Source organism: Mangifera indica, chromosome 2 (genome assembly GCF_011075055.1).
Source record: "Mangifera indica cultivar Alphonso chromosome 2, CATAS_Mindica_2.1, whole genome shotgun sequence".
In the NCBI taxonomy this organism is placed as follows: Eukaryota; Viridiplantae; Streptophyta; class Magnoliopsida; order Sapindales; family Anacardiaceae; genus Mangifera; species Mangifera indica.
In genome coordinates, this window is record NC_058138.1 from 10,585,651 (window position 1) to 10,600,543 (window position 14,893).

Genomic DNA, 14,893 nt, shown 5'->3' on the forward strand with positions numbered 1-14,893 from the left:
CTAACTAAATGTGTTACCATTGATTAAATATTATCTTATATTACTTTATTCTTTTACCATCATTTTTGGCTTCCACTCCCATTTGCTGGTCTCAAAGTTCGCATGCAATTTCAAAGTGAAGCCCATGTGCCGATGTCCTCCATCAGAAAGGGACTGAATGGAAACTAGAAGCATGTGTAAAATGTTAAGATAAGGTCAACAACGTGAAGGGAGGGGGAAAAAGGAAAAAAAACGGAGGGATGAAAGAGAAAATGAAGAAAAAAAAGGAGAAAATGATTTTTTTTTATTAAATTGAAGTGAAATTTTTATTATAATATTCATATATTTAAATTGATATGAAGACATCACAGAAATTTAAAAAAGTTTAGGTAAAATGACATTTGCACCATAATAATTAACAATTTTTATTAATAAATTGATAAACATATAAGAAAATATTTTTTTTTCAATTTAAAAGATGAAAATTTTATCGCTCTCTTGTTGGAAATAACTATTTTGGCAATTGAATGAAAAATGAGAAAAATGAGGGAATTGCATGCGCAAATGGGACCCTGCTTTGCTCAACTCATTTATTTTATATTAATAATTGCACAACAAACATATTAATATCATAATTATCAATATCTTATTATATATAATATATATTTTATAATAAAATATGATACAAATATAAAACGATATATATAATAGAGTATATCAAATTAATATAATATAACGAACGTATTATATAATATAATGTATATTTTATGATATGATATATATTACCGATATAAATTGATATACTTTTTTTTTTTAAAATAATGATATAATAGAGGTGTCTGAAAAATTTTAAATTTTTTAAAGTTTTTGTGATATTTTTTAAATTGATGATATATCAATTAGATTTTTTACTATTTTAGTTTTTAAAAGCTTTATCATACAATATGATATGATACTTTATATATAATACGAAAAATTAGATTTTTTATACATGATACACGTCATGCTCACTCACATTTATATTTTGGTGTCAACATGAACTCTTCTCTCCGGCATACATGGCTTTGTTTAATGACTATGGCAGTTCGTGCGAAAAACAAATTTGGATTTGCTGATGGGTTTAAACAAACAACCCAAAAGAAGTGATCTAATGATTTAGTCACTCCTTGATTCTCGATTTGTAGACGGATCCTCTGGCTATGGCAGAAAAGGAAAACCACAAAGACATTGCACTTGTTGTGGTTTAGATGATCACACACTAGATGTTTGTTTCAAACTTCATGGTTATCTTGTTGATCGACAAAAGCAACAGCCTAGAAAGCAAGGCTCTAATGCGTTCACTTCTAGCCGCTTTCAATGTGTTGGGGAAAAAAATCAAAACAGTGGCAGCCAAATGATTGCAAAAACAAACACCGAATTTGCGTGCAAAATTCTCTTCAATGTGAGGAGATAAAAAAACCATAGGAGAACAAGCTTTTACCATGTCAAACACAATCTACAATCAAAAGCTTCTCTCTAACAAATTAGAATCCTCAATGACATACCCATAAGATAACAAAATATAAATACAACAAGAACACATGGAAAAAAAAATCTTAGCTTTTCTTACAACAAAAAATTCGGCATTTCTTCATTATCCCTCGCTCCAAGATTGTTCTTGCTTCCGATTGAAAACCAACCAAGAGAAAATAAACCCACAACCACCACCAAAGTTGTAAGGAGATATGCAAAAATACTACATAACACACACCTAAAAATAGGTACAAGAATATATGCAAGAAGAAGGAGAAAACTTTCCTCAATTGATTTAGCCAAAATCTCCTTTTACCTTCGGCAACTATTTCCCTTTTCTTTCTATTGTTGGAAATCCTCACTATTTATCACTTTTCCTCTCATGTTTGTCTACATTATTTCTCTGTTTTATAGTTTTCTTGGTCGTTGTCCCCGCAAGCACCTTTTGCTTATCACTGTCCACTTGAGGCATATGGTCGATTTTTGCTTATAAGGATTCTATGGGAAGTCTTTTCACAAAAGAACGAAAAAAACTGCTCCCTTTTACCTTCATTTAATGTGGATTTCACCACTTGGTGACCACCCAACGAATCTCGCCCTCATGCCCAAGAGAGAGAATCGACCATAACCATGACTCTTCTACAGATAACAAGCTTCACCATGGATAATGACTTTGTTATCATGTAAGATCCATTATCATCAAGCATAAATCTTTTCAATGTGAAACTCCTTTACTTCTAGTGTATCTGAAATCTAATGATACCCTAAGTTAATATGCTTGGGCTTGGAGTAAAAAATGGAGTTCTTTGTTGGTCTCAGTAATTAATATATATTCAATCTCAATGGAAGATAAGACAATACATTTTTGTCTGTTTGATTGTCAAAATACAACACCTTTTACAAAAGTTATCACAAGCCAAATATTAATAATCCACACGTATGATCAGGGGTTAAATACTCATTTCTAATTATGTGTTTTGACTACTATTGATTGTGGATTGAAAGTGGATTAAAATTAAATAGTAATATTTAATTTTAGCCTATACGCTATCATTCACGAGTCTACATATGTCCGTGCATAGCCCTACATGTCAACTTATGGGATAAGCACCAAATTGGCAAATTCAAATGTGATGACCAACCATGCACTCATAGGATGCACACCCGTTCACGCCATTATACAAATTGTCTATTTATTAGGCAATATTGCATGATATGGATCTTTATACCATATTTTCAATTTGTGCTTATCTAAGAGAGAGAAAAAGGGAGTTTTGGCTTGACTGGCACATTGACTGACAACAAGGAGCTATTTTGATGAAGGAGAGAGAAATAGGAAAGAGGAAGAGGAGAAAAGAGATCCCAATATCAAATCATGTAGCTTTCCAGTGACTAAGTAAATAGGAACGTCGGTTGCCTTTTTGTGTTGTGTTCATGTGTAATCTTATTGATATAAATGATGCATGATTCAGTGTGAGTCTTGTTGAATGATTATCATTTTTTTTTTAATATTTATGTGTGTATGTGGGATAATCTTGTGTTGCAATGCTGCTTGAGGATCCCAGGTATGTCTGAGGTTACTTATGCCTTTGAGATGATTAAATGATTATATAAATATGTGTTATTCATTGTTCATGAATTGGATATGTGTTTGTGTTATTAGAAGCATGTATTAGGGTTTTGAATGTTTACTTATGTGATTTGGGTTGTGTTTGCGTTATTTTTGTTGTATTTGATGTACTTTGGTGTTATAAACTTGTTTGTATGAATGCTTTGGTGTGGTAATAAGTTTAAGTTGGATTTAGCTTGATAAACAACTTACTTCAGTTATCTTAGATGTCATGCACGACCATGCATTAGCCATGCACGACTGTGATGTGCCTGGACATTAGATTTTACATGCCATGCACACTCAGGCATTCAAGAGCCAAGCTCATGCATTATGATGCATGACCATGTATAGGATGAAAAGACAAAACTACCTTTAGGGTTTATAACTAACACATGTTCATGTATCAGATCAAGCACACTTATGCATCATCTTTAGAAAGGGACGATCATACACTCGATAGTGAATGGTCATGCTTAATGGAAAAAATAGGAAATAACTAAGTTATGAATCTTGAAAACTCAAGTGGTACAATACAAACCTGTAGTAATAGGATACTGCCTCGAGAGTCTATGTATAAAAGTATAAGTTTTAGACTAAGTGAAGTTAAAGCAAATACATGCTCATAAATAAGCAGCTCAAGTTAGCATGCATGCGTAGTATGACTATACCATAGCTAGTGGTATGAGTTTTTAGGGTTGTTACGAGGGGGTACTCATGAGATACTTCTTGCACAACCTATAGTAAGGCACTATCCATAATAGGACATTGATTCGTAGTAGAACCTTATCACCCTAGTAGGGTGTGAAGAGCTGTAGTAGGCTTAAGTTAAACGCACAGTCTGATAGTGTTGTAGGGAGTAGACTTCACAGTTAATATATTTATGTAACCAAAGTGTCAAATCCTTATATCAACTTAGTCTAATCGATAAGTCAATTATAACTATAGCTTTAATTTAAGTTAAGTAAGCTTTCACTAGTAGCATGTCAATTTAGCTAGGATCCCAAGAGATCGATAGATGTTTGACATGATAAATAAAGGTTATGAGGCTGTTTTAAAGGATCTAGTAGATTTCGAGTGGCAAATAGTAATGTATGAGTTCACGTAATCAAATATGAGTAAATAGTATACTTTCGATGACTAGCTTAAGGTGGACCGAGTTAAAGGGCAAAATAAGAATTATGAAAAGTTTAAGTTATATTCCTACTTATTGAGTGTGTATCATTCACGTTTCCTATTTTTTCTGTTTTGCAAGAGATAAGATCGAGTGATGGCTACAGTGTGAGAGTTCGACGAATGTGAGCAATAAGGGAGCATTTACGTCCTTAGTTTTATTTTTTATTTTTTGTTTTTCTTAGTTCGAACTTAGAACATGCTTATTTTGTATTTGGATATGTTAGTCATTTTATTATGATGACATCCTTTGTTTTGCTTCTGTATTTATATTTTAGTTAAAAAGGTATTTCAATCATTTTTCTAATAAGTTTACTTGATTTAACGTTTTCTTTTGTAATGCATGCTCTTATATTTAACATTGGTAATACTTTCTTTTGAAAGATAGTACTTTTGGAAAAAGTGTTATAGTTGATATCAAAGCATGATTTTGATACCTTAAGGATGTCTTAGGCCGAGTCTAGGTTAAGTAAGTCCCTTACACTATGCTAACCACACTTGCAATGAATCACTGTAAGTTAGAGTTTAGTTTATGAATTTTGCTACTTATTAAAGAAATGTTAGTGACCTATGTAAGTTTTCAAGATTCATAATGAGAAGAAGGTCAAGCGTCTTAAGGGGAACGGTCAAGGCAACCGACATGAGGCTCAAACATCAAGGACAACTCTCCAGTCTCGCAATCTAGACTACACTCCCTTCCAAAATTACTACCATATGAAGAAAGATGTCACTAACTTTGACTATTTGAGCATGCATTAACTAAAACATTTATAATTATCTTCGGTGTGATTTCATCTTTTAAAAGTATTGTATAATGACTTCACAAATGATTCTTCACAATATTTATTGTTGAAAATGTTCATTCTATATTAGCAATGCCAAACAATAAAAATCAATGTTAATTTTATTAACAAATAAACTAATGAAAACACTTTATCTTTCTTAGTTTCAACCATCAATTTTGCAAGATCTCCAATCTCGTTCAATCCTATGAATTTCAGATTAGAGCTTATATCTAAAATGTAAATATTAAGTTAAGAATCAAATGTCATAAGTTCTAATTTAAAAAAATCTTTTAGATAAAGTTTAGCAAGGTCCATCAATTGTTACTTATCAAAATCAATAAAATTTTTATTTGAATGTAAGCATGTCAAACAAATAAGTAATTCCATATTTACATCATTAAAACGTTTATTTAACTTTAGAAGTTACATATCCAGGACATTATAAAATACTTCAATGTAATAATGATGCACGTTTTTTATACCTTGAGTGTTGCATTATGATCGCTCTTGAATAAAAATTTTATCATCTATATTTGAAACATTAATGTCATGATTGACACAAAAAAAACAAAACAAACTTTGTTTAGTAAAGCCTCCAATCCACTATCTCTCATCACTTGTGGAGCTTGTTTACACACTTCAACCAAATTCATAGCATTTATAATATCTTGATCTATTATTTGTAGTGCTTGAGAATGTTCATTTGAAAAGTCAAGTACATCCTTCATTAGAAAAATAATTGCTTAGTATGTTTTTTGAATGGAATCTTTGCTTAAAGTTTGTCTCATCTCTTTTGCTACAATTAGAAGAACATTGATAAACGGATGAGAACAAGGTTACGTAAGCCCCAATGTGTATCACTAACACATTTCAAATTTATCTCTTGATTAAAACCTTTTTCAATTGAAATTTAACTATTAGAAAACGTTTCAATAATTTTACAAATTTGCTTATTTCTAAGGATTTCACAATGTTTTGATGAAACACTGACAATATTACTTATCCCATTATAAGTACATATAAAATTACTTATAAATAAATACCAAAACTAAATTTTAAGTTTCACAGTTAGGCACTTGAATTCTATTTCGGAGGAATTCTCCTTCATATAATGCGGTCTAACTTGGTTTAGGCTATGAAACTTTGGTCAGTATTCTTTAAATAATCCAAGGCTAAGGCATTTTGACAAAAGAGAGGAAGGAAAGGAGCAATTGAAATATGACTAATTTTATTATTTGTTAAACACTTGCCTAAACATCTTTTGCAAAACCTTTTGGTCCAAATATAACAATAAATTGAAGGTTGATAAAAATCAATAAAACTATGTCTATCCACTTCGGATATACACATAGATACACATTTGATATATGTCAACATGTGATTGAGTAATTTTGAATTAAGAATAAAATAACACTTAATCATATAATATCACATATAAGTATGTACTCATTTGTGTACTCAACGTGAATATGTATAGTATTACTCGATAAATATTATTTAGTAACCAACCGCATTATTAACTTCTAAACACTATGTTCACAGTAAAGTGATTTTTGCTATTTCTAAAATACTAAGGAGACTCTTGTTGTTTGATTAAAACTCTTGAATATATTTGTAACTAGCAGTACATGATTGGATTAGCCATCAATAACAAAGCAAATTGGCAAGTGTGAAATGTGCTTGTAAGCAGAATAGTACAGTCTTAATGGAGGCCAATACACTCGGAAAAAAGAAACAAAATCAAATCCCTACCAGACATGCTTATATAATTTTTCTATCAACACTAGCTCTCAAACTTGTTTTTATATACTTCAGAAAAAAATCTCAAACTTTCTTGAAAGTTAATGGAGTTTTCAACTAAGGACTACATTCCTCCAGCAACAATACCAAGTTCATTAACAAGGAGGTCAAACACACCGGATTTTTACAGCAGAGATCAGATCAATTCATACTTAACATCTAATTATGTTTATGAGAAGGCTTGGAATTCAGTCTACATTAATTAGGACAGATATGCAATTAAAATAACAAAGCCAACATTAGTAAAATCAAATAAACAAGTTTGACATGCTGGAATAATTACTTCCATCTCTTGAACCCAAAGCCCTTGTGCTTCCCAAATATGCCATGCTTCCATCTCTTTCCAAACTTCCCACGCTTAAACTTGCCGTGCTTGAATTTACCATGGCCAAAGAAGGTCCCATGACCAAAATGGTGCATACCATGGGCCATATGGTGAGCCCCATAAGCGGCAGCTGCAGCAGCTGCACCACCAGCCAGCAATGCTCCCATACCAGATCCATGTCCTGATTTTATCATTAGTCAGCCAAAATACGAACAAACTGCAGTTATTAAACAAGAGACCATTTTAACTCTTCTCAAGAAATAAGAGAGATGCAAACCAATAAATTTTAAATTTATTCAGAAACTTTCCCACAAGAAACAAAAAAGAGAAAATTCTTTAGATTTTTATAATTCAATATGGAAAGTTATTCTGATTATGTATTAAACACAACATAAAAGACAATATATAAGGTTAAAGCACCATAAAGACCATTGAAACAAATATGAAGTTTTTTTTTTTTTCACCAAAATTATCAATTTACCTGGATAATGTGGGGCTGATAGCCTGGGATAATAAGGAGCTGAGGGACCAGGATAACCAGCTGGAGGGTACCCAGCTGGAGGATATCCACCAGGGGGAGGATAACCAGATGCTGGGTATCCGGCTGGAGGAGGATACCCCGCTGGAGGATATCCACCAGGGGGAGGATAACCAGATGCTGGGTATCCGGCTGGAGGAGGATAACCAGATGCTGGGTATCCGGCTGGAGGAGGATACCCAGCTGGAGGATATCCACCAGGGGGAGGATAACCAGATGCTGGGTATCCAGCTGGAGGAGGATAACCTGCTGATGGACGTCCACCAGGAGGAGGGTAAGCAGCTGGTGGATATCCTTGTACAGGATATCCATGCGGGGGATATCCCTGAGGAGGATATCCTTGTGGTGGATATGGTTGCGGTGGATATGATCCATGTGGAGGATAGTGTCCAACAGCATACGCAGCAAGATGTGAAAATAGCCCTTTGTCAGTAGACTCATTCTCATTCTTGTCCCTTCCATCTCCCATATTTCAAGTCAATGCTACAAAAATTAGAGACCCTGTCTTTTAAGCAGAACTGAAACATTGGAATTTATGCAACAAATATTTCAAAGAAAATATTATCAAATTGAATGGAGTAGAGGATGTTTCCTCAGCTCTTCAAATGAATCAAATATCCATTACCCTATGTCAACTATATGAGCATGTTACAATTAGACTTCCCCATCTCTCATCCTCAAATTAGCATTGCAGGTAAGACTGACCATAAGGAACCGCCACCCTAGGATTTAAAACAAGGATGCCTTCTGACCTGCTAGGGCTCTTACTCAATAGTTTCCAGCTGCGTTGGCAAATAAATTGAAATATACATTACCAATTTTACTAATTGATGGCGAATCACCGATTATATAAGACTTTTATTAAGAAATAGAATACTAGATTGCTGGAGAGTTGACTTCTGCTTGACATTCTTATAGAATGAATTACTATTCACTTAACTAAGAGAGAGCTCGTTAAACAAAAAACAGGTAGACAGGGAGAATAAATATTTGCCAGGAAACTCTCTTATCTAAGCCGATGCTTCTTTTCTCTTGGCTAAATAAACATAAACAAGAGTGAAGTACATCTAAAAGGCAAGGAACAAAGAATCATATGTTAATTTCAACAACAAAGATGGGTTTATCTGCAACACAATAATTATGCACATAAAATTGTTCTCAGCAAAAGAAGAAAACCTGGAAACATTAGGATTTGAGATTTATATTACTCGAAGAAAGGCAATAATTAAAGGTTAAAACTGGAGGTAATAGTCTATTCTATTGATTCATGTTGACCCCAGATTCCGGGTTTGTTGAACAATGGAAGGAAATAAGAATTCTAAGTACAATGAAGACAGAAAGAGTTAAAAACAAAGAACGATAATTAAAGCATTGAAAAACACAAGTAGAAACATCAATCAACGGTGATAATTGGTAGAAGAAGAAAGAGGGATTGGATGATGGTTACCGTAGTGGAGAATTGTGAATCCCGTTTGTTTGGAAAGAAAGAGGAAAGTGTAAGGTTAGATATGGCCCTGCTTTGCCTATTACCATATTCTTGACGAAGACTCGTTGCCAAGGCTTCTATTTTCCAACCAGTTTAGCTTAATTTAGATGTTTAGGAAATTTGTAGAATAATTTTCTTTATTTTTTATTGATATCAAAATGTAAAGTAATTACCATTATAATAATATTTTAAATCAAATTATTTAAATTAGAAATTATATAAGATTATCTTAAATCAATCAAATTTTATAATTTACAAATTAGACAAAGAAAATTAAATTAAATCAATTAAATTAGAAATTACATGATAATTTTCTAAATCAATCAAATCTTATAATTTAAGAATTAAATAAGATCAAATTTCTTAAATTAAAAATGTGATGAAATCAAATATTTATGAAATTGAAAATCATATCATTAACTTTATTTAAACTTAATGGTGGAATAATTTTTTTCTCTTATAGTTTACTCTGCACCATAATCATAGATTTGGCTTTATGGAATGGTAAATTTACATTGACAAAATTGCAAATTTCAAACCCTTTTTATAATTCATTTACACTACCAATTGGGTCTTCGGTCTCCGACTCCCTTGTAATCAGATCACCCACTTTCTTGACTTTTTGATACCGAGTAGACATCAGAACCCTGCCAATAACATAAAGTTTGTAACAAAGAATAATGCACATTGTACATCCATCCTTTGTTGTCACAAGGCAAATTCGGGTTAGTTGTGTGAATGTGTTGTAGCAACATGTTTAATTCCACATCAAACTGATTTCTCATCTCAAGAGCCACCAGATTGCACAAAAACCCGTTTGCTACACAAGGAAAAGTTTATCTGTAGGATTCAATATGAAGAAACAACAGCTTCACTTTTTTTATGAATATAGTTTTTAAGAGATTGATTATCAAATACAACCCAGTAAAAAGGCTAATTTTATATGACTGACATGAACTCATAAATGAACATCGTAGGATATATAAGAATATTACAACATAAGAAAGAAGTAGCTGGTCTTCGAAATCCAGGACAAAGTAGAGGACCAAGAAAATGAACATGAATTCAGTCAGAAGAATTCTTGAGAGAATTACAAGTGTTAGTATAAGGGTGTGATTGCAAGGTGGTCAAACCTGAGGTACTAAGAGGTTAACTCTAAAATGAAGTGGACTTAACTGCTATTTGTAAACAATTGAGGCGTTGATTAGCACTTTAGCCACACGCATATAAAAGATGGTGGTAATTGTAATTTGGTTTTTATGTAGTTAAATGAAAAGAAAAAACTCTCTCTCTCTCTCCTTCTAAAACATTCCAAAGAATTCCTCACTCTCTTCGTCGCACATTCTTTCGCTCTATTTTATAAATCTAGGATTAGATCCTGATACATGAATCCCTAGTTGGCTTATCTCACATATCATTTCATGGTATCATAGCCAAAGACTCGCGTCTTCAGATTTGGACCTGTGTGAAAAAAAAAAAGAAAGGGTTGAGGTATCAACAAACAATCGTTGTGATAATGATTCTTTTTTTGTATATATTTGTTTTCTTGGTTGTTAGATAACGAATGATTTGTTCTCTGCAAGATTTGCATGTTATTTAGTTTTTTTTGTTTGTTTGTTGACAGCGAATGATTTGTTCTCTGCAAGATTTGCATGTTATTTGTTTCTTTTTTTGTTAGATCTGTTTGATTCCAATATATTTGAACTTGCTTTGGTCCTCTTTTTTTAATATGTAAAGTCTCAGATTTGATTCATTACTACTTGTTTTGCATGGTATCTCCTTATATCTGTGTGTTTTTTTAATATACTAGAATTCTTTTTTTACTGTGTATATGTAAAGTTTTAGATATGGTTCATTACAATGTGTTTGCATGTCATCTTAGTGTTGATGTCTTCTTCGATCTATGTGCATCTGATATACTCCCTATATGCAAAGTTTTAGATCTAGTTCATTACAACGTGTTAAGCTATTATCTCAGTGCTAAAGTTCTTTCTTAGATCTTTGTGATTTTTTAATAGGTTTGATTCTTTAATTTTTTTTTTTTATGTAATTGTTCAAATCTGCATGGTTACAACTCATTACCTATCTTTTTTGACTTCAATGATACTGATAAAGCTACCGATGTGTTAACCTTTAGATCTGATCGATTAAAACATGTTAAAAGTTTTTCTTTATATCTAATCCGATTGTTGTGATGCTATATTTCTGTGTGGATTGTCTGTTTTTTTGATAATATAATCAGTGTGTAATCTGCTTCTTAGTTACATGAACTGGCAACCCAAGAGTGCAGTGCTACTGGCGCGAAAGAGGAGGTTTATTTAAAACCTAATTTCTCTGGTATAACAAGGTTCTGTAACTCTGATGCAGGTTATAACAATGGTTATAACAGCTGGAATTACAATTTTATGCTCTTATTAGTTGTAGTGCTTATTTCTAATGTCAGAATTAAAACTTGTTTTACTCAAACTGTAGTATGTTGTGATGTTATATCTTTGGTGTGCATTGTTTGTCTCTTGATAGTATAATCAATGTGTAATCTGCCTCCTAGTTATATGAACTGGCAACCTGAGGGTGCAGTGCTACTGGCGCTAAAGAAGAGGTTTATTTAAAATCTCGTCCTTCTGGTACAACAAGGTTTTGTAACTTTGATGCAGGCTATAACAATGGCTATAACATTTGTAATTGCTAGTTTATACTGTTAGTTGGAATGTTTTTTAACTGTTTCTTGATAGTGCATTGTAGTTGTGATCCTGGTGTGTTTTTCTTGAATCTGTGAAGCCCTTATAACTCTGCCCTATGGAAAATTCAACCAGTTCTGTTACAGAAGGTATTTCCACTAGTGTGGGAACCTCTAGTTGCTTCTCTCACCTACAATCCATTAGTCCCAAACTTGATAAGTCTAACTTCAATTTTTAGAGATCCTAAGTCCTGTTTACTATTGGTGCTCATGGTCTAGACAATCATCTTCTAGGCTTCTCAACCTGCCCTCCTCCTTACATACAAATCCAAACTGAAGATCAATTAATCATCAAAAAGCCAAATCCTAAGTACTCACTTTGGCAAAAGATTGATAAACAACTAATGAGGTGGCTTCTGTCTTCAATCTCTGTATACATGTTTAGGGTAATATCCAAGTGTTAACATGCTTATGATCTATGGGTTACTCTTGAAAATGAATTCTTATCTGAGTTTAAGTCTCAAATGTTGCATGTGAAAAACTTAATGCAAAGTATAAAAAAGAACAATATGAGCATCACTGAATATTTTGAGAAAATGAAAGAGTATGTTAAGATTCTTATGTCTGGGGGACACAATGTTACTAATGATGAGGTCTTAAGTCATATTTTAGATGGATTAGACTCTGACTATGACTCAACTATAATCACCCTCAATTCCAGAATGGAGTCTAAATATGACAAACCTACTCTTCAAGATGCCTAATATCTGTTACAAAAACATGAACTTAGACTTACCAAAAGCTCAGCAATCTCTCACATCTAATGTGTCTTTGGAATTTCATGGTGCTCACTTTGTCAATTTGGTTAAACCTTTGGATAAATCATCTAAACCTACAATAAATAGTCATAAACCTTTTATTACTCCCACTGAAGGGAACAAACATCCATACACTGAAACTATGTCCCTCTTGGATCCTTGAATTATGGTCAACAAACTTACAATCAGACTCTACCACCCTACTATAATCAAACACATTTTTCTGGTCCTCCTAACTATAGACATTCTGGTCAGAACACTTTTCCTTACAAGTCTTACAATGGCTTAGCTAAGGGTAGAGGAAGAAGTAGAGGAAAAAGTCGTGTCATCTGTCAATCGTGTAATAAACCAAGACATTCTACCATACAATGTTACCATAGGTATAATCCTAACTACAGTAATCAAAGTGTCATGCCTCAGTTCTATCTTGGTCATGTTCCACCAACTCAATCTCATTACTTTTATCCTATGTCCTTATCACACAATACCTATCATTATTCAGAACAATCCCAACTAGTGTCAGTTCCACACACACCTCAGTACAGTACAAATTTTTCATCAACTCAACTCACGAATTTTGGCACTACACAAACATCTCCTAATGTTCACCAAGCATATCTTACCCAGAATTATTTTCAACCCAATGTTATTCCTTTTAACACTGTTAGAGCCTCTTCCAGTAATGCTCCAAGTATTCCCAATACACCTATAACTAGTCCTACTGCCCTGTAAAATGGTGTTTGGTTTATGGACTCAGGAGCTACTGATCATGTAACTGTTGATCTTTCTCAACTTGCAATAGCCTCCACCTATCAAGGCACTGATCAACTCCAAGAGGGAAATGGTGAGAATCTTCTTATCTCCTATACTGGTCAGTTAGTCTTACCAAGTTTTATCCACAACAAAGTTGTGCACTTGAAGAATGTACTTTGTGTTCCCCATATTACTAGGAATCTCCTCAGTATATCTAGAATCACCAAAGATAATAATGTTCTAATTGAATTTTCAGCTGACAAATGTGTGATTAAAGATAAACTGAGTAATGTTGTCTTATTGTAGGGAACCTTTAGAGATAACCTTTGTATGTTGTCTCTGCCTAAGCCATTTGGTTCCCAAACTCAAGGCAAGATTAAAAGTAATATTGCCTCAAAGGATCTCATATTGTCCCGTCTGTATCCTAAAAAAAATGATTGCATTAACAAATCAGTCTACTTTGTAATTCATAAGAATAATGACTATCATGTTGTTACTATTGAAAATAAACAACTCTTGAATGATAATGTTGACAACTTTACAAATAAAGGTGATTGTACTTCTGCTCATGCTATTTCTAATGACAAGTCTCTTAAGAATCAGACAGACAAAGGTACAACTTGTGAAGCTACTATTAAACCTTCCAAGTCTGAATCAACTTAAGCTCTCTGGCACTCTAGACCAGGTAATCCTAGTCCCAAAATTGTTACTATAATTCTTAATCATGCAAAATTACTCAAGCAAAATTACTCTAGCAAAAATCTTTTCTATAATGCATGTCAATTTGGTAAACTAAAGTAGTATAGTTTTCCTATGTCTCAGTCTAGAGCCTCTAAACCTCTTGAACTCATACATACTGATCTTTGGGGCCTTCCCCAACAGTGTCATTTGAGGGATATAGGTATTAAATTCATTTTATTGATGACTATAGTCAGTTCACATGGATTTTTCCCTTACAATTCAAATCTAAAACTGAGACCACCTTCAGGACATTTCATATTTTAGTTGAAAGACAGTTCAACAGTAGAATTATATACGTCCAGTCTGATTAGGGAGGAGAATATAGATCCTTAGCTCCATACTTAACTAGTCTTGGAATTGCATTTAGACATCTCTATCCTCATACTCATCAGCAAAATAGAAGAACTGAAAGAAAGCATAGGCAAATAGTTGAAACTGGTCTCACTGTATTAGCTTATTGTGGTATGCCACTTAAATACTGGTGGCTTGCATTTCAAACAACTGTGTATCTTAGTAATAAATTACCTTCTCTGTTCTTGATTTTCAATCATCTTTTCAATTACTGTTCCACAAAAGTCTCAATTATCTTACCCTCAAAGTGTTTGGGTGTGTTGTTTTTCCTTATATAAGACCTTATCAGTCACATAAATTTAGCTTTCACAGAGAAAAATGTGTTTTTGTTAGTTACAACCTAGCT

At 33.0% G+C, this 14,893-nt stretch overlaps 1 protein-coding gene across 3 annotated transcripts; it reads right to left on the reverse strand.

Annotated features, from left to right (window-relative positions):
- Positions 1 to 6,903: 6,903 nt before the first annotated feature.
- Positions 6,904 to 9,308, reverse strand: LOC123199075 (annexin A7). Of its 3 annotated transcripts, none has more exons than XM_044613919.1 (4): positions 9,169 to 9,308; positions 7,869 to 8,204; positions 7,665 to 7,835; positions 6,904 to 7,364 (listed from the first exon to the last, which is right to left on the reverse strand). In XM_044613919.1, the coding sequence occupies exons 2-4, from the start codon at positions 8,188 to 8,190 to the stop codon at positions 7,138 to 7,140; spliced, it is 720 nt and encodes a 239-aa protein (XP_044469854.1). In that variant the 5' UTR covers positions 8,191 to 8,204; positions 9,169 to 9,308; the 3' UTR covers positions 6,904 to 7,137. The 3 variants fall into 3 exon arrangements, with proteins under 3 accessions (XP_044469854.1, XP_044469851.1, XP_044469843.1); XM_044613916.1 differs by adding an exon at positions 8,347 to 8,503 and having other exon boundaries at positions 7,665 to 8,204; XM_044613908.1 differs by having other exon boundaries at positions 7,665 to 8,204.
- Positions 9,309 to 14,893: the final 5,585 nt, after the last annotated feature.